Source organism: Musa acuminata, chromosome BXJ3-5, assembly GCF_036884655.1.
Source record: "Musa acuminata AAA Group cultivar baxijiao chromosome BXJ3-5, Cavendish_Baxijiao_AAA, whole genome shotgun sequence".
NCBI classification, from domain to species: domain Eukaryota; kingdom Viridiplantae; phylum Streptophyta; class Magnoliopsida; order Zingiberales; family Musaceae; genus Musa; species Musa acuminata.
Genome location: NC_088353.1, coordinates 11,551,843 through 11,578,771, shown reverse-complemented (window position 1 = coordinate 11,578,771; position 26,929 = coordinate 11,551,843). Strand labels below are relative to the sequence as shown.

General features: G+C 46.7%; 2 protein-coding genes across 2 annotated transcripts; both read left to right on the top strand.

Annotated features, from left to right (window-relative positions):
* The first annotated feature begins 8,115 nt into the window (after positions 1–8,115).
* Positions 8,116–9,930, top strand: LOC135639218 (uncharacterized). The gene has a single exon (XM_065153018.1). The coding sequence runs from the start codon at positions 8,116–8,118 to the stop codon at positions 9,928–9,930; it is 1,815 nt and encodes a 604-aa protein (XP_065009090.1).
* Positions 9,931–9,933: 3 nt separating this feature from the next.
* On the top strand, positions 9,934–12,771 carry LOC135639214 (uncharacterized). The gene is made up of 2 exons (XM_065153015.1): positions 9,934–11,709; positions 11,815–12,771. The coding sequence occupies exons 1-2, from the start codon at positions 9,934–9,936 to the stop codon at positions 12,769–12,771; spliced, it is 2,733 nt and encodes a 910-aa protein (XP_065009087.1).
* The last annotated feature ends 14,158 nt before the right edge of the window (positions 12,772–26,929 follow it).

Sequence of the window (26,929 nt, the reverse complement as noted above, 5' to 3'; positions counted from 1 at the left end):
ATAGTACTAAGTGATAGGAGGTGTGAGGTCTCTTAAATACGAGCAAGTGAAAAAGTTTTTTCCTAAGCCAAAAAAAGGAAAAAATTATAACAATGGTAGTTGATCTTCACCGGTTAGAAGGAAGTTCGTTAGTATAAGTCGATGGCAGTTCGTTAGTAGAAGTCGATGGCCTCGAGAGAAAAGAAATCAAGATTAGATATAGATCAAGAAAATTGAACTACAGCATCCATTTAACTGAATTAGCCCTAAGCATATATTAATGACATGTGTAACTAAATTGGCTCAAAATATATTTTAATGGCACGTATAATCGAATAAGCCTAAAGCACATTTTGATGGCACATGCAGTCGAATTATTCCAAATTGCAGATCAACGTCATGTTCAACTGATCAACCCAAAGCGTATTTTGATGATATGCATAGTTAAATCAAATAAAAACACATTTTGATGACATATGTAGTTGAATTGACCCAAGCATATTTTGATAGATGCATAACCGAATCACCTTAACATGCATCTCAACTATAGACACGAACAAGATGGTTTGACACATGAAAGAACTCATGGTTTGCTTCAATGTCAACCGATCAATATGGGTACTTAGGGCAATTGCTATAAGGATAAAGACACAACCGATACCTTAACATCGTATGACTAACACCTTGGTGCCATATGGTTGGTACGTGCCCGATAGTTTAATTGTATATAGCTGACACCTCAATGCTTGGTCGAATCGATAATTATTCCCCATAATCAATATTGGTTATAGGTGTTGATATGGCAAAAAATGGCAGACCTCACTTCTGGCAACGTCCCCCGCACGTGGACAGGCACGGCGCCCCAGGAAGAGCAGCGAGGGTGACGGTCTGCGTCCGGACATCAGCTTCGTTGAAGCCACAGCCCCTCAGTTGACCCAACACAGTAGGACAAGACAGAAGTAGGTAGCGGTTGAAGCTCGCCCATACCCTGCGATTCCCCGGTCCCCTACGCAACGTCCTCGGCGATGTCGGACGCTATCAGAAGTACGGCCCCGACTGATGGGATGGCGCGCCCGGTAATGCCGAGTCCCCCTATAAATACCCCTGAGCCAGAAGGAGAAAGGGGGGCGACCTCTTGGAAGAAAACCGACCTCCACGTCACTCTCTAACTTGATCGTCGGAGGGGTCGGGTGGAGCATCCCGACTCGACCTTTGTGCAGGTATCGAGCCAAGGCCCCCGTCCGGACACGCCGAATCCCCGCCCGGAGGAAGTCGCAGCGTCGCCCCGAGACCAAAGCCGCACCCGACCGCCTTGGCAGAAACGAGCAACGCCACAGGGAGATCCCCGCCATTCGGACCCCCGAACGAGCCGAGACGACCCCCCGGGTCACGGCTAAGAAAAAGGTGTTTACCCTAACATAATGGCGCTAGAAGGAGGGCCGGTCCGAATGTCAAGCGATCAACAGGCTCACCCCGACGAACCCCCAGCCGTCAGGCCGCACACGATCGACGCAACGGAAGAACATCCCCAATAGGAGGGGGTTCGGGACGAGCGCCCCGCTGCAATCTCGGAGCGCTATTGGCGATTGTTCAACGACCTTAGTCTGTCGCCCCCCATCGCCAATCCCGGTGGCCCGTCCCCCGTGCCACCTGAAGCCTTCTACGACCTCACACACCAGGTCCGGGCTCTTACGGGAGTAATGCAGACCATCATCCCGTTGGTCTCTCCTCCGACGTCTTCACATTCAACCCTACCTCCACCACGGCAATGGTCCGCCGCCCAAAACCCCGCACCGCCTCTCGAGTCTCCCGCTTCGCCTCCGGGCCAATCGACCCAGCCCGGGAGCCAAGGAGCGGAGGACCTAATGGCGCACCCGACGCCCGTGGCCCCGCTTTCAGACTCGACGGAGGGCCTACGGGCCCAGCTACGCCTCGTAGGCCGCCGACTGGACGAGGTGCAGCGTGAGGTTCGCCGGACCAGGGGAGACTCGGGGGCCGAGCAACATCAGGGGTCCCCTTTCACCCCCGAGATTCAAGAGCAAGCAATCCCGCCACATTTTCGGCTCCCTTCATTAGATCCCTACGACGGCGCCACCGACCCGGCGGACCACGTAGCCGCTTTCCGCGCCCAAATGGCACTATACGGGACGTCTGATGCCTTGATGTGCAGGGCGTTCCCGACAACCCTACGAGGCCTAGCCCGAGCGTGGTACAGCAATCTGAAGACCGCGACCATCGCCTCTTTCGACCAGTTGGCCAGGGACTTCGAGCTTAACTTCCTGGCTCACACCAAGCCGAAGCCGTCAGTGGCAATGCTCCTCGGGCTCAACCAGAGGGAGGACGAGCCCCTTTCTCACTTTGTGAACCGCTTCACCACACAAATTCGCGGGCTGTCTGATGCTCACCCTTCTTTGATGATGCAGGCATTCATGATGGGCCTGCGCCCTACCCGATTCTTTTGGTCTCTGGTGGAGCGACCCCCCACTTCGGTACCCGAAATGTTGCAGCGCGCGAACCAGTTCAACGCTGTTGAAGCATGGATGGTCGGGAGGCGCGACGGACAGAGAGAGAAATAAGATTTTGAGTTTTTGTGTTTGACGATCGGTAGTTAAATATTGTCAATTTTAGCCCAAATTATATGTGGAGAATCTTTACAGTAAGCTCTACAATCTTAACGGTGCTGATTTGAAATTTATTCTCTCTAAGATATTTTTCTGCTATACCCACTTTATGAGACCTAAACTTTTTTTTTTTTATAAGATCCATCCATTTGATGATAATATAGCCAAGATATGTAGTCTTGATGTTATTATGATCCTCTTGTTATTTTAGAGAAGGCTTATTGTAAACCTCTTATCATTAGTATTGATAGTGAAAGTTTGAGGTGGACTATGGTCCCGTGATTTTTTTCATATTGGATTTTCTACGTTAAAATTCAATATCTCATTTTATGATTGATTCACTGTTATACAGTTTATGTTATTCTGGTTCATATATGCTTTTGATATTAAGTTGGTATTACGATAAAGAGAGAAAAAAATTATTTACTTTAACATATTTTTCCCAACACATGATGATATTATTAAAAAGATTATTTCAAAGTTTGCTGATTTGAAACCTCACTATCTTTCCCAGGCGATTAGACTTGTCTTAATTAAATCTGTTCTTACCTCTACACCAATTCATACCTTGAGAGTCACTTGGATGCATGATTCAATTATCAGAAAGATTGAATCCTTGATACCTTGTAATACCATTAAGCTAAAATGACAGAAACCAACTGTGGGTTGGTATAAGCTGAACATGGATGGTTCTTCTTCTTTGCAAGGGGGAGCTGGGTTCGTGCTACAGGATTCTACGGGAAGCAACAATGTTGTTGGACTGAAGTATTTACCAAATAAGATACCTTTTTAGTGTGAAGCAATGACAGTGGAGGCTGGTTTGCTGTATGCTCTCAACAAAGGAAGGCATCACAAAGCTGCAAATTGAAACAGACTCTTCAATCCTAGTTGACTTCCTCAATTCAGATAAGCAACCTCATTGGCTGTGAAGCATCTTATTTCAGATATCAAGCACTTATTGTTACAGCTTGGTTGTTTTATAATATTGTAATTGGTGAATGTAATCAGGCAGCCAATTGGGTTGCCAAAAAATTCAGGATGGATAAACTTACAACTGTTTGGGAAGATTCCTTCTCCGAGGACCTCTGTAACTCTTTAAAATGACGACTTCTTCAGGTCTTTTGATAGAGTAATAAGATCTTAATGAATTTTCTTTTGCAAAAAAATAAATAAATAAATAAATATATATATATAGTAGGATGGTCAGAAAATTAGATAGTAGAGCATATGATAACTAACAATAACGAGATTAGACAGGGAGAAACTAAAATATTTTTTTCAAAACAAAACTCCAACCCAACACTCTTTAACTTTGAACCTATTTTCATCGATTATAGAGAGTACGTCTTCACTATTAGGATACAAATCCATAAAATTATTATCACAATGCAATGCATGAAAAGTACAAGCATGAGATGAGGAGAGGGAAGCCAACCATCCACTTCCCTCGAGCCATTTGTTGCACCCACCAACACTTGACCGATGAAGTATAACAGTATATATAACTCCCCGCATGGATTGGAAATGGCAAATTCGGATTTAATGCATCGAATCTGTCTTATATATTTATATCACTAAAGTAAAACAGTAAAAAAAGGGAAACCGAATTGAAGAGAGAAGAAGAAAGATTACTTCCTTTTTCTTGTTCTGAAGGTGGCATTACCTTGCAGTGGCGGAATCTCCTATGAGCACAGAAGGCAGCGTCACCATAGAACTGGCTGAATATAAGATTGGAAACGGGCCTGCAGTTTCTTTCAGAGTGAATTTTAAGCTGAGTAATTAGTCATTTTTAACACATCATTCGTACAGAAGAAAGTTTGACATTCTTCAAAAGCACAATTATTTTAGCAGTATTTTGCTGGCATTATCAAAATAAGATAATAATAAACATATTTAGTCCCATATGAGAAATAGTGAGAACCAATAACTTAGCCATTATTGTTGTTGTTCCATTTGATGCGCATCCTACGTATTCCACTAGAGTTAGAGGAGGACTTGATCGGCTCAAAGGATTCTCCCCAATATGACGGGAGGAGCCTGATCGTCAGCTTGAGCTAGTGAGGTTGCTTCATCAACCCGTCAACATTGAGTTGGTGGTGGTGGTGGTGGTGGCGCTAGAGGATCCGATCAATATTTGTTTGCAAGAAGAGCCCTCTTCTCTTCTTCAGGATGGTTCCCGATCCGAGGGATAAAAGTAGTGATGCTACTCATAAGGTTAGTCACTAGCCAAGCAATAATTAATTTAAACTTAATTAGAATTATACATAACCTCCAGATGTAATCTAGGTCGAAGGCCAACAATGTGTCTAGCCTACTATTCATAGGGGACCCTCTAATTACTCTGAGCAAGGCCCTTAAAGATATTATGTAAGGAGGGTGTCAAAGTTATCATTGTGAAATGTGAGGAATCAAATTTGGGCAGATCCCATGGAATGGCCAAAACCACATGCATGCCAGGGAAGATGGTGGTATCGAAATATCATTTTGGCATGATGAATAAGGGAAACTACTTCACTTAGAGGGACACATGCACCATCGAAAGGCCAAATTGAGTTAGAGAATTGGAAGTTGTATCGAAATATCATTACGTCAAAACTTAGTTGTCGAGCCAAAAGATTAGTAGATGTAGATGTCGAGCCAAAAGATTAGTAGATGTACCAGATAATATACTTTATGCTAGAGGTTTAAACATTATATCAGAAGGAACAAATATAATGTTAGAAGATAGGATGTCATGATAAAGTTGACATGCTAGAGGATTGGATGATATATCAAAGGATAAGACGATATGTTGAAGGTTTGGATGAGATGCACTAAGATTAGATGACATACCGGAAAAGTGGACAACATGATGAATACTTTAAAAATGTGCCAAACGAGTGGTTATGAGCCAAGATCTTAGTTGAGATCATTTTGGAATAATTTGATTCGGTATCAAGTTGAACTAGAGCCCAAGTTTGTAATGGTTATTGGGCTTGAAGTTGAACTATTATTAGACTTATTAGAAGGCCAAATATGTGGTCTAAAAATTTCTAGAGTAGTGGTACCACTAGGCTTAGGCAGTAGTACCACCTGAGTCACCCGACAAGCATTGCTTATGTTTTATTAACATTTATAATAGTAGTACCATCAATATCGATAATAAGCAATAACGGTAGTAAGATAGCCATAGTTCAAAATGGCATCTTTGTTTCAAAGTTTGTGGTGATAGTACTACCTAAAGTCAATAGTAATATCACTTTGTACTTTAAAATTTTGAGAATTTAAATTTTTGGTTGTGTTTTTTAAGCCTTTTGGAGGCTATAAATATCTCACTTGAGCTTGGTTAATGGAGCATCTATTTTTGAGTTTAGAAAGTATTGTGGCTCTCTCTTTGAGTATTCTCTCTTGAGTTTAATTATAGTACTAAGTGATAGGAGGTGTGAGGTCTCTTAAATACGAGCAAGTGAAAAAGTTTTTTCCTAAGCCAAAAAAAGGAAAAAATTATAACAATGGTAGTTGATCTTCACCGGTTAGAAGGAAGTTCGTTAGTATAAGTCGATGGCAGTTCGTTAGTAGAAGTCGATGGCCTCGAGAGAAAAGAAATCAAGATTAGATATAGATCAAGAAAATTGAACTACTGCATCCATTTAACTGAATTAGCCCTAAGCATATATTAATGACATGTGTAACTAAATTGGCTCAAAATATATTTTAATGGCACGTATAATCGAATAAGCCTAAAGCACATTTTGATGGCACATGCAGTCGAATTATTCCAAATTGCAGATCAACGTCATGTTCAACTGATCAACCCAAAGCGTATTTTGATGATATGCATAGTTAAATCAAATAAAAACACATTTTGATGACATATGTAGTTGAATTGACCCAAGCATATTTTGATAGATGCATAACCGAATCACCTTAACATGCATCTCAACTATAGACACGAACAAGATGGTTTGACACATGAAAGAACTCATGGTTTGCTTCAATGTCAACCGATCAATATGGGTACTTAGGGCAATTGCTATAAGGATAAAGACACAACCGATACCTTAACATCGTATGACTAACACCTTGGTGCCATATGGTTGGTACGTGCCCGATAGTTTAATTGTATATAGCTGACACCTCAATGCTTGGTCGAATCGATAATTATTCCCCATAATCAATATTGGTTATAGGTGTTGATATGGCAAAAAATGGTAGACCTCACTTCTGGCAACGTCCCCCGCACGTGGACAGGCGCGGCGCCCCAGGAAGAGCAGCGAGGGTGACGGTCTGCGTCCGGACATCAGCTTCGTTGAAGCCACAACCCCTCAGTTGACCCAACACAGTAGGACAAGACAGAAGTAGGTAGCGGTTGAAGCTCGCCCATACCCTGCGATTCCCCGGTCCCCTACGCAACGTCCTCGGCGATGTCGGACGCTATCAGAAGTACGGCCCCGACTGATGGGATGGCGCGCCCGGTAATGCCGAGTCCCCCTATAAACACCCCTGAGCCAGAAGGAGAAAGGGGGGCGACCTCTTGGAAGAAAACCGACCTCCACGTCACTCTCTAACTTGATCGTCGGAGGGGTCGGGTGGAGCATCCCGACTCGACCTTTGTGCAGGTATCGAGCCAAGGCCCCCGTCCGGACACGCCGAATCCCCGCCCGGAGGAAGTCGCAGCGTCGCCCCGAGACCAAAGCCGCACCCGACCGCCTTGGCAGAAACGAGCAACGCCACAGGGAGATCCCCGCCATTCGGACCCCCGAACGAGCCGAGACGACCCCCCGGGTCACGGCTAAGAAAAAGGTGTTTACCCTAACATAATGGCGCTAGAAGGAGGGCCGGTCCGAATGTCAAGCGATCAACAGGCTCACCCCGACGAACCCCCAGCCGTTAGGCCGCACACGACCGACGCAACGGAAGAACATCCCCAACAGGAGGGGGTTCGGGACGAGCGCCCCGCTGCAATCTCGGAGCGCTATTGGCGATTGTTCAACGACCTTGGTCTGTCGCCCCCCATCGCCAATCCCGGTGGCCCGTCCCCCGTGCCACCTGAAGCCTTCTACGACCTCACACACCAGGTTCGGGCTCTTACGGGAGTAATTCAGACCATCATCCCGTTGGTCTCTCCTCCGACGTCTTCACACTCAACCCTACCTCCACCACGGCAATGGTCCGCCGCCCAAAACCCCGCACCGCCTCTCGAGTCTCCCGCTTCGCCTCCGGGCCAATCGACCCAGCCCGGGAGCCAAGGAGCGAAGGACCTAATGGCGCACCCGACGCCCGTGGCCCCGCTTTCAGACTCGACGGAGGGCCTACGGGCCCAGCTACGCCTCGTAGGCCGCCGACTGGACGAGGTGCAGCGTGAGGTGAGGTTCGCCGGACCAGGGGAGACTCGGGGGCCGAGCAACATCAGGGGTCCCCTTTCACCCCCGAGATTCAAGAGCAAGCAATCCCGCCACATTTTCGGCTCCCTTCATTAGATCCCTACGACGGCGCCACCGACCCGGCGGACCACGTAGCCGCTTTCCGCGCCCAAATGGCGCTATACGGGACGTCTGATGCCTTGATGTGCAGGGCGTTCCCGACAACCCTGCGAGGCCTAGCCCGAGCGTGGTACAGCAATCTGAAGACCGCGACCATCGCCTCTTTCGACCAGTTGGCCAGGGACTTCGAGCTTAACTTCCTGGCTCACACCAAGCCGAAGCCGTCAGTGGCAATGCTCCTCGGGCTCAACCAGAGGGAGGACGAGCCCCTTTCTCACTTTGTGAACCGCTTCACCACACAAATTCGCGGGCTGTCTGATGCTCACCCTTCTTTGATGATGCAGGCATTCATGATGGGCCTGCGCCCTACCCGATTCTTTTGGTCTCTGGTGGAGCGACCCCCCACTTCGGTACCCGAAATGTTGCAGCGCGCGAACCAGTTCAACGCTGTTGAAGCATGGATGGTCGGGAGGCGCGACGAGCGCAAGAGGGTCAAGCCAAAGCAGTCCCAGCAACAACAGCCCGCTACCTCCCTGCGTAGGGCTGGCGGCCTCAACGAGGCGGTGCCTAGGTCCCCTCCCCCGGGCCTGAACTCCTCTCGGACCGAAATATTTCTCCACATTAAGGAGAAAGGCCTTCTCAAAGACCCCCACCCGATGAGGAGCCCGCGCGAACTCACGGACCGCTCTAAATACTGCCGTTTCCACCGACAGCCCGGTCACGACACCGAGGAGTGTCGAGAATTAAAAAGGCAAATTGAGGAGCTCATCCGCCGAGGGCACCTCGGCTCATACCTCCGGCCAGATAAGGAGCTCTCGCCACGCCCGGAGGGGCTCAACGAGTGGCACATAGATGTCATAACCGGCGGGCCAGCGTCCGGAGGGAACTCCATGGCGAGCGGAAAGGCATACGCCAGGGCCTCCCGAGCCGAAGCTTCCAAACATGAGAAAGGCCCCGAAGTCACCTTCCCGACCGGGGAACCCGAGCCAACCGAACATGACGACGTGTTGGTGATATCTACCAGAATCGCCAATGCGCAAGTAAGAAGGATCATGGTCGACACTGGAAGCTCGGCCGATATACTTTATTGGGACGCCTTCCAAAAGCTCGGCCTGGTAAAGGAGAACATGAAGCTGGTATGCTCAATGCTCACGGGGTTCACCGGCGCCTCGATCTCGTCACTTGGGGTTGTCACCCTGCCCCTAACTTTGGGAGTTTTCCCGAGGGCAAAAACAGTGATGACCCCCTTTCTAGTGGTCGACCTCCCCACGGCATACAACGCCATCCTCGGACGGCCAACCCTCAACAAGATCCGAGCCATCATCTCAACTTACTACCAAACCATCAAGTTCCCGACCCGCGATGGGGTCGGAGAAGTAGCGGGCAACCCCCGGGAGTTCAGGCATTGCTACTTAACCGCTGTGTCGCTAAACAAGAGAGCAAGGGTCCAATCCCCGCTGGAGGACCCCCGGGAGGGAAAGAAACCGACCCCCCGCCCCGAGCCGAAGGAATCCACCATCGACTTGCCGCTGATCAAAGACAGGCCCAACCAAACAGTCAAAATCGGGTCAGGACTGCCCGACCAGGAGCAACAGCAGCTCATCGGCCTTCTGCAAGCCAACGCCGACATCTTCGCTTGGACGCCATCTGACCTGGTGGGAGTCCACCCGGAAGTCGCGCAACACCACCTAAACATCTCGTCCGATGCCCGACCGGTAAAACAAAGGCCCAGGCGGCAGGCCCCAGATCGGCAACTTGTCGTCCGAGAAGAGGTAAGCCGACTTCTGGCGGCCGGTTTCATAGCAGAGGCCAGGTACCCACAATGGCTCTCCAATGTAGTCCTTGTCAAAAAGCCTAATGGAAGCTAGCGGATGTGCATTGACTACACCAGTCTCAACAATGCTTGCCCAAAAGATTGCTACCCCCTACCGAAGATCGACCAGCTAGTCGACGCCACAGCCGGCCATGCCCGTCTCTCATTTATGGATGCCTTCTCCGGGTACAACCAAATCAGGATGGCACCCGAAGACCAAGAACACACAGCTTTCCTCACCGAGCAGGGGATATATTTTTACAAAGTCATGTCGTTCGGGTTGAAAAATGCCGGGGCCACCTACCAGAGGACGGTGAACAGGATGTTCGCCCACCAGATTGGACGGAACATGGAGATATACGTCGACGACATGATCGTGAAGAGCCGAACAGCCGACACTCATTCTTCCGACCTGGTTGAAACATTCGACACCCTACGAAGGTTCGGCCTGCGCCTCAACCTTGCCAAGTGTGCCTTTGGCGTAACCTCTGGAAAATTCCTCGGGTTCATCATACACGAGAGAGGGATTGACGCCAACCCAGAAAAGGTCCAGGCTATCATTGACATGCAGCCCCCTCGGATGATCAGAGACCTGCAGCGCCTTAACGGGAGGCTGGTCGCCCTATCACGTTTCCTTTCCCGATCGGGAGATCGCTGCCTCTCCTTCTTCAAGGCCCTGAAGGATCCGAAGAACTTCCGATGGACGACGGAATGTGAGAGGGCCTTCGAGCAGATGAAGCAACACCTGGCCAACCTCCCCCGACTCGCCTCAGTCTCCCAAGAGGAGAAACTGAGTCTCTACCTCGCCGCCTCCCAGCACGCGGTCAGTTCGGTTCTGGTCAAAGAAAACTCCGGCGACCAACTGCCGGTCTACTATGTCAGCCACATGCTGAGCAGGCCAGAAGGACGCTACCCGCCAATCGAAAAGCTGGCGCTGGCGCTCGTCCTGTCGGCACGAAAGCTCCGCCCTTACTTCCAGACCCACCCGATAGAGGTAATAACTGACCAGCCGCTTCGGCTCGTTCTGTCTAAATTCGACGTTGCAGGGCGCCTCCTCAAATGGGCAGTGGAGCTCGGCGAGCACGACATACAGTACACGCCTCGGACCGCCATTAAAGCCCAGTCCGTGGCAGACTTTATCGCGGAGCTGACCCCGAGTACAGGCGAAGAACTCGAGCCACCGCGTGACACGTGGACTCTCCACGTAGACGGGTCGGCCAATGCAAAGTGCGCCGGCGCAGGGCTGGTGCTGGTGACACCCGACAACCGCTCGATTGAGCGCTCCTTCCGCTTCGGGTTCAGGGCCACCAACAATGAAGCAAAATACGAGGCTCTCCTGGCGGGGCTCCGATTGGCACTGGAGATGCGGGTGACCGACATACGCGTAACCACCGACTCGCAGCTGGTGGCTAGGCAGCTCGACGGCGAATACAAAGCCCGGGACCCGACCATGGCGAAATACTTGGCACAGGTAAAAAACCTTGCCACCAAGTTCGTCCATTTTGAATTGTCGAATGTTCCCAGAAGCGAGAACCAGCGAGCCGACACCCTGGCCAAACTGGCGTCCGACCCGGCCCCCAGGGCTCGACCCGAGACCGAAGAGCTCCCTCACCGAGCCATAGAGATCGTCGCCACAGTCACGGGCGGCGCGCCGGCCACTTGGGTACAGGAGATGCTACGCTTCAAGCGGGACGGAACCCTACCCGACAATAAAACTACGGCTCGACGCTTGCGTCGAACGCAGGCATGGTACTCTGAAGAAGGAGGACGGCTGTACAAGCGGTCTTTCTCGCACCCCTTGTTACGTTGCCTAGAGCCGAACGAAGCCCAGACAGTTCTGTCCGACATGCATGAAGGGGCCTGCGAGGAACACATAGGCGAACGAGTCCTGGCGCATAAGATACTCCGACAGGGATACTACTGGCCGACCATGCGCTAGGACGCGAAAGCTTTCGTGCGGCGATGCAGCTCATGCCAGGAGCATGCCCGCACCGCCCGACGGCCGGCGGTCTTGTTCACCCCCGTCGACTGTGCTTGGCCATTCGCGCAGTGGGGACTGGACATACTCGGACCTCTCCCGCCCGCTTCCGGGCAGCGGAAATACATCATCGTAGGAGTGGACTACTTTACCAGGTGGGTCGAAGCCAAGCCCCTAGCAACCATCACGGAGACACAAGTGCAAAGGTTCGTGTGGAGAAACCTCGTAACTCGGTTTGGTCTGCCCCGGTCCATCGTCACCGACAATGGACCTCAGTTCGCCGGCAGGAGGTTCCAAGAGTTTTGCGCCAAGCATAAGATTCAGCTGAGGTTCAGCTCGGTGGCTTACCCCCAGGCGAACGGACTAGCTGAAGTAACCAACCGGTCCATCATCGACGGTCTCAAGAGAAGAGTGTCCGCTGCCCAATCAGCCTGGATCGACGAGCTCCCGAGCGTCCTATGGGCGCTGCGCACTACCCCTAAGACCCCAACGGGGGAGTCTCCCTACAGCCTCACGTTTGGGACCGAGGCCGTGTTACCATCCGAAGTGGCTGTCCCGACTCCGCGGACAGCAGGCTACGGAGAAGAGGCCTTGGGCGAAGGGCTCCGATCCAACCTGGATTTGCTCGAAGAAAGACGGGCCGACGCGCACCGGAAAACCCTTTCTTACAAAAGAGCCGTAGCAAGGGTCTACAACCGGAGGGTACGACCCCGATCGATAAAGCTAGAAGACCTGGCCCTGCGCAAGGTTGAGGTCAGCCACCCGACCCGAGTAAGGGGGAAACTGGCCCCGAAATGGGAAGGACCCTATCGAGTCATCGGAGTGTCCCGACCAGGGACGTTCCGACTCGCAACAATGGATGGCGACCCCATACCCAGGACTTGGAACATACAGAACCATAGGAAATACTTCATCTGAAGAATGCAGACACTACGCAAACACAGAAATCGGAAGAAAAAGAGCGTTTTATTTCAAAAGGGGGTACAGAAACATAACAGTAAGGAACAGACAGACCCCTCACACCCTCGACCCTGACTCTGACATACAAAAACCAAACTCATCACTCTCCTGGAGTCTCTGGGCGATCGTCGAAAGGCACGTCCTCCGGCATGTCCACCTCCAGGTCCACGGGATGAGAGGCGAACGGGTCCCTTTCCACCGCGGAGCCAGGAGGGCACGAGCCAAAGCGACCTAGGGCGATTCTATATCCATACTCGTAGGATACTCGCCCCATTCGGGTCAGTCCGAGCTCAAAGTTCTCGGACTTCTTATAAACTTCGACCGCCTCTTTATCTTTTGACGGGCGAAGGTGAACCTCCTCGGCTAGCGCATCGGAAGCGGCACGGGCCTCAGCTTCAGCCTTCTCCACCCTCTTGGTGAGGCCAAGCGCCTCCGACTTCAGTAGGCGAAGCTCGGCCCGATCCAAGCGGAGAAACTCTTGGAGTTCCTTGACCGAGTTGCCCGACTGCTCGAGCTCTGCCTTCAGACGTGCCACCTCCTCCTCGGATTCAGTCGCACGCTTTTCCGCGGCCGCTACTGCCTCTGGGCCCGAACTGGCCCGAACTTCCTCCAGTTGGCGGCACAACTCGAAGTTCTGCTCGCTGAGGGCCCAGATTACCTGGCCAGCGTCACGCACTCGGTCCATCAGCGCCGTCGAGTAGTGGAGGCCCTGCCACAGAAAAAGGAGGGTCAGCGCACAGTTACAGAGACGCCCGAAGTTAACAAAACCCTCACCAGTGTCAGAAACCTCCCCGCCTTGTTGAGCATAGCCTCCGAGGGCAGGGTATACAGGTCCCGAGCCAGATCGGGGTGGAGCATGCCCCGAAGAAAAGCAGCCGAGGGATCTCCCCCGGCCCACACCTTGTCCCCTCGGGACAACCCCTTCCAGCGGGCGACTAGCGGGTCGGAAGCCTCCCTCGGTGGAAGCTCGCCCATCACCAACGACCATAGGGGCTCGTCGGCCCCCGGATGTAGCCCGCACAGGTCATCCACCATAGGCAGGCTCGACCTCTTCCCGGCCGCCCCTTGGCTAGGCCCATCAATTCGGGAGGGCCCTTCATCCCGAGCGGTCCGCTTTGCGCCCATAGTTGTCGAAGGGGTGGCCCCCGCCTTGGCTTTCCCGGGACCGGCCGTCTTCGCCTTCTTTGACGGGCGCCCCTCCGGAATCTCTAATGGAGCACCCGCCGAGCCGGGTAACGGGTCGGCTGAGGAGCGCGGAGAGGAAGCAGCGGACGGGCGTGGGGAAGGAGCCGACGATGAGCGCCCACCGCGGAGTGACAGAAGCTTCATTCCTACAAAGGAAACAAGCAAACTATCACAAACTACGGAAACAAACAAAACACGGGGAACACCCGCTATAAACATACCCCCGAAAGCCGGGCTAAGACCCGCCTCGGCCAGCCACTCCTCGGTCATAGCTCGGATGGCCTGAGAACCGGGAAGGATTGCCCGAAGCCTCTTCAGGTCCCGACGCTCCTCGTCGTTCAAATACGGGACTGTGTTATCTATCACCCTCGCTGCCCAACGAACTCCGAAGCCCCAATCCTTCGACCAGCTAACATAGAAAAACCGCCCCTTCCACCCTTTGTTGTTTGAAGGGGCTCCCCCGACGCGAAAGCCAACCCGGGCTGACACGAAATAGCCCCCCGGCCCCTTGAGAAGGCGGAAACAAGAGAGAAAGAGGTTTCGGGTAGGGGTGATGCTAGCATAATGACATTCCCCTAAGAACGCTACTAGGTAACGCCATGAGTTAGGCGCCACCTGGGAAGGTGAAATCCGCCACAAAGAAAGACAGGAGACAATGATAGGGTGAAGGGGGAGGCGCAACCCGGCCTCTAGGGCATCTTGAGTCAGCGCGAAACCTCGGGGGATCGGGTCGTATGACCGCTGCCCCGGATTAGGCGCAACTAGGACAAACTCCTCCGGGATGTGATAACGATCCCGGAGCTTTTCCAGCGACGACCCACTCACCACTGAGTCAAGGTCGTGCGGCCACATTAGAGCCTCAAGGGCTCACGCCGCCTCCTTGTCTGGGGAGGGCGGAGGCGTGCTCTCCCGGGCTCTACCGCGGGACAAAGGTGAAGAGGCGGGCGAGAGGGACATCCTTACCGGCTTCGAAACGAACAAGAGGGACGACGAGGGAGCGACTGGGGAATGACGGCACAGGAGAGGAGAAGGTGCGATGACAAAAAGGACGACGAGGGCCGAAGGCTCAGCAGCAAGACTCATGAAACGGGCCGAATGCGCCATTTATACAGGAAAAATCCAGCCAAGAGAGACGTCCCTTCGTCTCCCCATAGCGGCCGACAGCTCATCCGCACCCTCGCTCGGCGCGTCAGGGAAGTCCAACGAACACCCTTTCATAAATGCGGACCTAAGGTCACTGCAGGGGAAGGCCAACGGACTCCTCGGCCGCATGTCCCCGAGGCCATCTCCTCGGCACGGCCAGCCCGCCCGAGACGTGCTCCTCGGTCGCACGCTCCCGAGACCACCTCCTCGGCGCGGCCAGCCCGCCCGAGACGTGCTCCTCGGCCGTATGCCCCCGAGGCCACCTCCTCGGCGCGGCCAGCCCGCCCAAGACGTGCTCCTCGGCCGCACGCTCCCGAGACCACCTCCTCGGCGCGGCCAGCCCGTCCGAGACGTGCTCCTCGGCCGCATGTCCCCGAGACCACCTCCTCGGCGCGGCCAGCCCGCCCGAGACGTGCTCCTCGGCCGCATGTTCCCGAGACCACATCCTCAGCGCGGCCAGCCTGCCCGAGACGTGCTCCTCGGCCGCATGTCCCCGAGACCACCTCCTCGGCGCGGCCAGCCCGCCCGAGACGTGCTCCTCGGCCGCATGTTCCCGAGACCACATCCTCGGCACGGCCAGCCCGCCCGCGACGTGCTCCTTGGCCGCATGCCCCCGAGGCCACCTCCTCGGCGCGGTCAGCCCGCCCGAGACGTGCTCCTCGGCCGCACGCTCCCGAGACCACCTCCTCGGCGCGGCCAGCCTGCTCGAGACGTGCTCCTCGGTCGCATGTCCCCGAGACCACCTCCTCGGCGCGGCCAGCCCGCCCGAGACGTGCTCCTCGGCCGCATGTTCCCGAGACCACATCCTCAGCGCGGCCAGCCCGCCCGAGACGTGCTCCTCGGCCGCATGTCCCCGAGACCACCTCCTTGGCGCGGCCAGCCCGCCTGAGACGTGCTCCTCGGTCGCATGTTCCCGAGACCACATCCTCGGCGCGGCCAGCCCGCTCGGGACGTGCTCCTCGGCCGCATGCCCCCGAGGCCACCTCCTCGGCGCGGCCAGCCCGCCCGAGACGTGCTCCTCGGCCGCATGCTCCTGAGACCACCTCCTCGGCGTGGCCAACCCGCCCGAGACGTGCTCCTCGGTCGCATGCTCCCGAGACCACCTCCTCGGCGCGGCCAGCCCGCCTGAGACGTGCTCCTCGGCCGCACGCTCCCGAGACCACCTCCTCGGCGCGGCCAGCCCGCCCGAGACGTGCTCCTCGGCCGCATGTCCCCGAGACCACCTCCTTGGCGCGGCCAGCCCGCCTGAGACGTGCTCCTCGGCCGCATGTTCCCGAGACCACATCCTCGGTGACGTGCTCCTCAGCCGCATATCGCCAAAAGCACCTACGCAGCGCGACCGAGTTGCCCCGGACATGTACCTCAATCGTGAACCGCGAAGGGAACCATCGCTTACCGATCAAAGCCACGCCTCGAATCCTCGCCGTCCGATGCCGAGCCATGGCTTCCTTTGGGGGGGGGATATGATATGGCAAAAAATGGCAGACCTCACTCCTGGCAACGTCCCCCGCACGTGGACAAGCGTGGCGCCCCAGGAAGAGTAGCGAGGGTGACGGTCTGCGTCCGGACATCAGCTTCGTTGAAGCCACAGCCCCTTAGTTGACCCAACACAGTAGGACAAGACAGAAGTAGGTAGCGGTTGAAGCTCGCCCATACCCTGCGATTCCCCGGTCCCCTACGCAACGTCCTCGGCGATGTCGGACGCTATCAGAAGTACGGCCCTGACTGACGGGATGGCACGCCCAGTAATGCTGAGTCCCCCTATAAACACCCCCGAGCCAGAAGGAGAAAGGGGGGCGACCTCTTGGAAGAAAACCGACCTCCACGTCACTCTCTAACTTGATCGTCGGAGGGGTCGGGTGGAGCATCCCGACCCGACCTTTGTGCAGGTATCGAGCCAAGGCCCCCGTCCGGACACGCCGAATCCCCGCCCGGAGGAAGTCGCAGCGTCGCCCCGAGACCAAAGCCGCACCCGACCGCCTTGGCAGAAACGAGCAACGCCCCAGGGAGATCCCCGCCATTCGGACCCCCGAACGAGCCGAGACGACCCCCGGGTCACGGCTAAGAAAAAGGTGTTTACCCTAACATGTGTAATAGTATTGGAGTCCACTATAAAAGGGTTCCTTAGGCTCATCTCTAAACACACTTCCAATATTGATAAAAACATTGAAAAACATTGATTGAATCCTCTGAACACAAAGCTAACTTAAGCATCCGAAAGGAATTATCAAAGATACCCCTGACGTAGTTTTGTAGAGTTCAACACTATTAAAATGAGGCAAGTGCAGCTAAGATTGATTGAGAATAGCACAGAGGGACCTCGGTTGGCTCTAAATTAGCATCTTGAATAACAAAATTTTGAGTTAACAAGTGGAAACAAAAAATATTTGATAGAGATAGAAGCAATAATAAATAAAAGAAATATAATTTTTAGGGCTAAAAGAGTGATGATTGGTTCATTCTAGCATCAACAATCTCTAATACTTATATGTTCTTTTATGACCAAGATTTTACTAATGTATAATTTAATAAGAACTCTAGCTATCTAGCTCATCAAGCCCTTAGTTTGATGAGTAATTGACTTGTTAATTTGATGAGTTTCAACTATTAACCAAACATATATGTCCTTCAAGCCCTTAGTTTAACTTCACTAATGTAGATTTTGCTTGTCTAATTAGAAAGGTGATTTAGAGCAAATTGAGGTCCTATTCTATATTTATCTCCGGCTAGTGTTGGGAAGATGTCAAATATCTTTAGTTCTTCTAGATGTTGAGCCTTATCAAATTGCATCTATTATGCTTAAATATTCACATTGATGTAAGGGATGGCGGACATGGTTGGTAATGTCCAAGAGATAGTAGCCATGGATGTGATTTGTAACGTTTGGAGGATGGGCCCATGTCAGTCACCTAATGTCAAGATGTTAGGCATGCGATGTCAAGTTGTCGACATCAGACGCAAATAATTATTAGAATTATCTTATTAGACTCTTATAAGTTAATCTTAGTCATTGCTCACTTCTGATATGAGACTAATTGGAGGTGTTACAGTAAGTATCAATCACGTAATGCTAGGGTGTTAGCTAAGTGACAAGTAGGCGTCGATCATATTTTGTTATCAGTCCCCTATCATGTCTTGGTGAGTGCAATGGAGTTGGGCAAAATTCTTTTTTGACTATGATATAAAAAAAAAGATTATTTAATTATCCAATCATCAAGGGACTGAATTAAGTTGACTTATTAGTATTATCATTAAAATAAATTATTCTTGTTGTACTGATCAAGTACTTCAGACAATTTTAAACAATTAATATATGTCAAAAAGATGCTTTAGGCTACCTCAATCCTATTATTAGATTTAAATTATCAAAATGTCTTAGGTCAACAAGCCACTTAGGACATCAATTTGATGGAAAAGTGGATGGGCCACCTGCTGATTCGATTGATGAATTTCATCGGCATGTGCGAGGTGTCATTATTGCCTCTTCAGCTTGGAGGTGTATTATTTCAGCACTTACATCATATCAGCACGTCTTATTCCTAACATCCTGTAATAATAGCCTGACACCTTTCACATGTGGCCTCGATTTGCTAAATTGTCGAACGATCTTGAAAGATTGTAATGTTGTGTTGATTTGCTATTTGCATGCTACCACAAATGATTTCTCGAGCAACCCAAAAATCGTTCTCAGCCCTTATAAATAGTGGATCACTCTCACTCATCCACCTCGTACTTTCAAATGATTCAAAGCTTTCAAACTTCTTAGGTTCAACATCAATTTTTTTCCCTTAGGTTCAGCCTCCTTAGAGCCTTAGCTTCTATCTTTTCCCTTAGTTGAGATTTGTATGGATCATCAATTTTGTCACTATCTTCAATATCAGTGAGGAAAATATGGTTTAATTTGATGGAGGCTGAACCCTCGAGATAAATTCATCGGGCAATAGGACTCCGCCATCTTCTACAAGATTGCTCAACTCTCTAATCTTCACTTTTGGTTCCACTAATGAAGTTTTATATAAATTATTTATCAAGTATATGAGTCAAGAATTTAAAATAAATTTAATTGATAAATTAATATTTTTCTTAGGATTATAGTTCAAATAATCTAATGATAAAATTTTTATTTATAAGACTAAGCACACTCAAGACCTACTTAAGAGGTTTAACATTAAAAACTCTAATGTCATCAATACACTAATAAGTATATCCACAAAATTAGACATTGATAAAAATGATGATTTTTTTATCATAAGACCTATGAAGACATAATAGGAAATTTATTATATTTTACTACTATCATACCTAATATTATGTTTAGTATATGTCTTTGTATTATGTTCTAATCAGATTTCAAATAGTCTCACCTTAAGACTGAAATTATTTTAAAAATATTTAAAAGAAACACTTTATCTAGGACTATACTACTCCAATTCTGACATTGATTTGAATAATTAAGTGGATGAAGATTTTGCGAGATGTATAATTTTGTGGTTATCCAAAAAGCAAAATTCTGTGACACTTTATACAACTGAAGTTAAATATATTATGGTAGACGCACGTTGTGCATGGATAATATAGATGAAACACACTTTAGTAAATTATGGATTCTATTTGAAAAATATTCTTATAAAGTATGATAACACTAATACAATATACTTGATAAAAAAAATTATTTAACATTCTCAAACCAAATATATTAATGTTGAGAATCATTTAGCTAGTGATTATATCAGTAATCATGACATATTATTGGACTTTGTTGATATAAAATATCAACTAATATATATCTTTACAACACTCCTCAATGAAGAATAATTTAATTTTATTAAAATATAATTAGACCTAAATGATTGTACATGACCTTAATTAAGATTTTAGGTTTGGAATTAAAAAAAATCATCATCGTCAGCATATTGAGAGTTTTGATGAATATTTTCATACTTTGTTTAGGTATTTTGAACTACAACCACTCGAGTAGCTTAAGTTAGTCTTATGTATATATTCTTTCGAAGTAACTCATGCTTTGCTTATGACATATAAATTTTAGTGGTTATACAATTTATGTTTGATTTATTTTATGCAAATGGTTAACTTGTATTTATCTTTTGATTGATCTTATACATTGATAGTGGTTGAATATTATTTAGGCTTAATTGTACCTTGATATTTAGACTTGAAATGATTAAACCTTAATATCGACAAGATCAAATTTCATCAACTTGAATTCAACAGAAGCATTTAAAAAGATATATACTCTTTTTATTTGGAGTTTAAGTTTATCATAACTTTTATTTAAAAGAAATATAGATAATGGGAGTCTTGTTAAAATATCATCATCAAATGATTATTATCATCAAGAAGAAAATATTATTCAATCTCAAATATTGATAATAAAATCAATTGATGAATTTGATAAACTACTATATTGTTGACATAAGTGACAAATAAAATATTTTAATCATAAACTCAGATAATTAAAGGTCCAAATGTTGAACTTGATAGTCACACATTATGTCAAAAATTGGATATTGAGCTGGAGAATTGGTCCATGTGTCAGAGAATGAACTTCATGTTAGAGGCTTAGATATCGTACTGAAAGGATCAGATATCATATCGAAAGATTAAATGTCATAGTAAAGTTGATATGTCAAAAAATTGGACGATACTATAGCATAAGATGATGTGTCGAAGCTTCAAACAAATATTGAAATATCGAACTGAAAGAGTGGACAATGTACCAAAAGCTTTGAAGATGTAACAGATGAGTGATTGATGAGTTAAGGCTTGGTCATGATGATTTTTGGGCTAATTTAAGTTGATATTGGGCTAAATTAGAGCCCTAAGTGTGTAGCAACTTTTGGGCTTGGGTTTGGACTCATCGGAAAGCTAGACACATGGCATAAATTGCTTGGGGGCGACAATAACACTAGGCCCAAGTAACAATACTACCTAGGTTAACTGATAAGTATTGTTTGTACTTTGTTAGCCTTTGGACTGTGGTACCACCTAAGGTAGCAATGGTACCACCTATAGTGGTAGTAGGACCATTGGAGTCCAAATTTATGACTCTATTTTAAATATTACGATGGTAGTATCACCCGTATCCCAAAATGTTATGAATTTTAATTTTTAGCTCTATTTTTTAAGTATTTTATGGGCTATAAATACATCACTTAGGCTTGACTGATGGAGCATCCATTTCTAAGTTTATAAAATATTATGCATCTCTCTTTCAACATTGTTTGAATTTTTTTCTCCATCTTAACTTTAGTTGTGATCCTAAGTGGTTGGATATAGGAGATCTCTTATAAGAGAGTTAGTGTGAAGGTTCTCTCCCAAGCTTAAAAAAAGAAAAATATTATAATAAGGGTAATTGATTTTCGTCCATTGCAAGAAAGATCACTAGTGAAAGCCGATAGCCTCAAAAATAAAAGAATCTGATGTGGGTCAAGAAGATTAAATCAATATAAATCAGTTTATCATTCCTTATTTTCATTATGATTTTCGTTTATAATTGGCTACTTATCTATCATTAGTCACACTCGTAATTCTTATTACACTCATTTTTTATTAATCATATTTTTTTTTTCTTGATCAAAATAAAAGACAATTAAAATTTATGTACATGTCATAATTATTGAGTAGTTAAGGAAAATTTCATGTGCCACTACTTGTCATCGAAACATGATGGTGTAGTTTTACACTAAAACTAACTCATCTAATCCTTAATGCAAGTTGTCATCTTTTCCGTTCATCTTTTGAGTTGCCCCATGTCACCTCTTCATCATCATAGTATTATATATAAGCATTCTACTATTTTAGAGCATGATTAATCAACTTTAGTCATATAGTATTATATCGAAGTTTCGATCTTCTTACGATATATATATATATATATTTATATATTTATTTATAAAAAAATTAAGAGGGGCGAGCGATGTCACACACATACAAACAAACACACACACACACATATATTATAAATAAAAAAATATCGTTTGGTAGCGAGCGGTCCGCGTAACGATTTATTATCGGACTGGTACATATTGTCTAGTATTATTCGAAACTGTATACCTTGTAGGTAAGTGTGACTTTGTCTTTGCTACTACACCCACATAAGATAAAATATGTGTCAAGTTTTTTGAGTCACACATCTAACATCTGTATATGATAGATCCATCATTTGAGGGGATGTCAATCTTAGCCTCAACACGAAAATGTTTAAATCTTAATTTTGCCACTGGTTCTGCAACATCATCATCAGTGTCGGTGCATCTTTGGTGAACCGATTTGTAGTGTCGATGCATCTTTGGTGAACCGATTTGTATGTTTGATGAAGATGGTTCATTCTCCTTAGGTACAATACTCTTATCTCTATCTTCTTTTGTTGTTAGGTTAGATTGAGATTGGAACTAACTCAACACATTCTCCATCTTTTACAAGGGCACTGTGACTTGAGCAGCAAGGTTCGCTGATGCCGTTAGGCTACTTGCTGCCATGACATCATCTCCTTTCATAGGAAAGGATGCTTTAATACTACCTAATCCATTTAAGGGAAGGATCCAATGATTTTGATCCCTTCATCGAGTAGTAAAAGGGATCAATCAGCCATTGCCTGCCATGCAAATGTCACATAAGGTCTATGGGAGAAAAACTCTAAGGGATAGCTCGGGGCGGATACAAATCACCTCTCCCATAAAATCTTCATGGGAATATTTTATCTTTTCAAGGTCAAGTATAAAAATACACCATTAACTCTAGGTAGGAAGTACTGAAATCGAGAACATACACCCATAAAAGTTGACATCGGGACTAATTTGAGTATCGGAGAGACCGGCTCGAGAAGCCTCTCCCGACTTCGGTCTTTGTGTAGCTAACACTCTCAAAGCATAGTATGTCCACCTTAAGAGTATGATATTTTCATCATGAGAGGATATGCTTTCCACCTCGGATGACTTTGTGTATACGGATCAGTGTCACATCGGACTAATAAGGATATCAATGATGGGGATATAAAGCGGAATAACCTTTGTATATGAACAAATACTAGTAGGCCATGATATGTAGCGAAATTAAATAAAATCACAATCAAATAGAACACCAAGATATACGTGGAAAACCCCTCCAATGTGAAGGGTAAAAATCATGGGGAAAACTAGAGATAATCCACTATGAGAATAATGAATATACAAATCACAATCTCTTGCCCTAAACCCTAGTAACAATCATAAGAGAATAACTGGGATACAAGGATCACGTCACTGTCCACGATATCTAAAACCTTCCCAAGTAATTACAGCAAGAGTCTACTGTAGATTTGATCTAACCAGAGATGAGAACACTGCTAGATGATTGAGAATAGTTTCTTTGTGTTGTCCTTGTTTTCTTCCTTTTCTTTCTCTTATTTTTCTACCTTTTTCTTCTCCTCTTTGTTGCTACGAAGGTCTCCACGTTGCTACCCTTTTATGCCAAAAAATACAGCCACCTTCTTGCCAAAACGCAACCACCACACCCCCCTTATATTGATCTAGGGTTAGGTTAAGAGGGGGTGTGGGTTGTAGGCTGATAAAGCCCACATGGGCTGAATATGGGCTATCAACCCAACAACCTCCCACTTTAGCCCATAAGGGAGGTTGTCCCATGACTCCTTAATGTGAAGCCATGTCGATCAGCTGTCGGCATATCTCCTGTCTTTCTTTTGGTAAAGTCTTTATTAACATATCTGCTTCGTTGTCATATGTGTGAATTTTCTGAAGTTGCAATTGCTTTTCTTCAAATACATTTCAAATCCAATGGTATCTGACATCTATATGCTTTGACTTGGAATGAAACATTGGATTCTTACACAAATGGATGGCACTCTGGCTGTCATAATGCACCACATAATTTTCCTGTTTCAGCCCTAATTCTTGTAAGAATTCTTTCATCCATAACATTTCTTTGCATACCTCTATAGCAGTAATATATTCCGCTTCTATGGTGGAGAGAGCAATACACCTTTATAACCTGGATTGCCATAACACGACTCCCCCTATAAAAATAAGTACATAACTTGAAGTAGACTTCCTTGTATCTATATCTCTTGCCATATATGCATCTGTGTAACATGTCAACACATGTGGTCCACCTCCAAAGCTTAAGCAAACCTTAGAGCTCTCTCTAAGATATCTGAAAATCTACTTCACTGCTGCCCAGTGCTCTTTGCTTGGATTTTCAAGAAATCTGCTAGTAACACCAACTGCATATGCGATGTTTGGCCTCGTACATACCATTGCATATATTAAACTTCAAACTGCTGAAGCATAAGGAACCTTTTGCATTTTCTCCTTCTCCTCATCACTTGACGGACTCTATTTTGGGTACAACTTGAAGTAATCTGCAAAAGGAGAACCAATTGGTTTTGCATTGCTCGTACTGAATCTTTCCAATACCTTCTCGATGTATTTCTCCTATGACAACCAAATCTTCTTATTTTTCCTATCATAGGAAATCTACATACCTAGTATTTGCTTTGCTGGCCCCATGTCCTTCATTGCAAAAGACTCACTCAGCTCCTTCTTCAATCTGTCAATTTTAGACATATCTTTCCCAAGAATAAGCATATCATCAACATAAAATAAGAGAATAATAAAATCCTAATCAAACCATTTGATGCACACACAATGATCTGAAGCCATTCTTTTGTATTTATTTTCTGTCACAAATGAATCAAACTTTCTGTACCACTGTCTTGGAGCTTGCTTTAGCTCATACAAGCTCTTCTTCAATTTGCAAACAAAGTTCTCTTTACCTTTGACTTTGAAGCCTTCTAGTTGCTCCATATAAATTTCCTCCTCCAAATCCCCATGAAGAAAAGTTGTCTTCATATCTAACTGCTCAACCTCTAAGTTATGTCTAGCAGTAATACCAAGAGCAATACGAATAGAAGACATTTTAACAACAAGAGAAAAAATATCTTCAAAGTCAATACTTTTCTTTTGACCAAAGCCTTTCATAACCAATCTAGTTTTGTACTTTGGTTGAGAATAATATTCTTGAGTCTTTAACCTGAAAACTCACTTGTTCTTCAAAGCCTTCATTTTATTTGGTAGTAGCACCAAATCATAAGTATAGTTCTTCTGAAGAGCATTCATCTCTTCATACATAGCAACTAACTACTTCTCTTTCTACTCACTTTCAATTGCTTCCTGGTAACTCTTTGGTTCACTTGCATTAGTAAGCATTACATACTCATTTGTAGAGTACCTTCTGGAAGGTTGACATTGTCTAGAAGATCTTCTCAACTAAGGTTCTGCGGGAAGTTGCTCTCCAACTTCTTCTTGCTCAACATGTTCTGCAAGTAGATCAACATCAGGCTCTACACTATCTTCCTACATATCTCCCCCATCACCTTGATATACTGGAGGAGTAATTATGTCACAATATGCTAATCATTCTATAGAAGTATTGGCTAGTGCCTTCTTCTTCAAATCTTCAAAAGTTTGATCCTCAAAGAAGACTATGTCTCTGCTTCTAAACACCTTATGCTTTTTTGGATCCTAAAGCCTATAACCAAAATAATCATGTGAGTAGCCAAGAAAAATACATTCTTTAGATTTACCATCTAGCTTGGACCCCTCATTGTTTGGAATATGTGCAAATGCACGACAACCAAACACTCTCAAATGCTTGTAGGAAACATCATTCCCTGACCAAACACTGCAACATCACTATCTAGGATTATACATGGTGATAAGTTGATCACATCAATTGTAGTCCTCAAAGCCTCATCTCAAAACCTTTTGGGTAGCTTGGCCTATGAAAGCATACATCTGATCTTTTCCATGATGGTGCAGTTCATCCTCTCTACAATAGCATTATGTTGAGGTGTACTAGGAACTGTCATCTTATATTGGATCCCATGTGACCTGTAATAATCATTAAATAATCCTATCATCTCACCACCATTATCTGATTTTATGTATTTCAATTACCTTTCTGTCTCCCTTTCAACCCTAGCATGAAACTCTTTGAAGACATTAATAACCTGATCTTTGGTCTTTAAAGTATAGGCCCAAACTTTCCTGAAAAAACATCTATAAAAGTAACAAAATAAAGTGCACCACTTATACCAAGAATATCAACAGATCTACCAGGAGTTTTTATCCTTGAAGGATCACATACATCTGTATAAACACGGTCTAAGGCATGCATTTTTCTAGATAAAGAAGGACTAGCAAATAAAACTCTATGTTGTTTACCTGCCAAACAATCAATACAAGGGTTCATATGTATACCTTTGAGGTCTGGTAATACCTCTATCTTGGAAAGAGCTTGCAGCCCCTTCTCACTCATGTGTCCCTGTCACCTATGCCACAACTCCACGTTGAAGTCTTTTTCTATAGCATTTAACTGCTTACCATAAGCTTTAGCCTGCAACCTGTATAAAATATAATATTTCTTTCCATTAGCTATAACAAGAGAACCCTTATTGAGCTTCCATTGCCCTCTGTGAAATCTACTATCATAATCTTCATCATCTAGCCTTCTAACTGAAATTAAATTCAACCTCAAGTCAACCACATGCCTTACATCCTTAAGCATCAACTTACAGCCAAGGTTGATCTTTAAATGGATATCACCCATACCTATGATGTCTGATGTGCCATAGTTGCCCATCTTGACAACACCAAAATTTCCAAACATATATATAGCAAAAAACTCCCTCCGTGGTGTAGTATGATAAGAAGCACTTGTGTCAATCACCCACTCAAGATCCTGATACATATAGGAAAAAATATCATCAGAA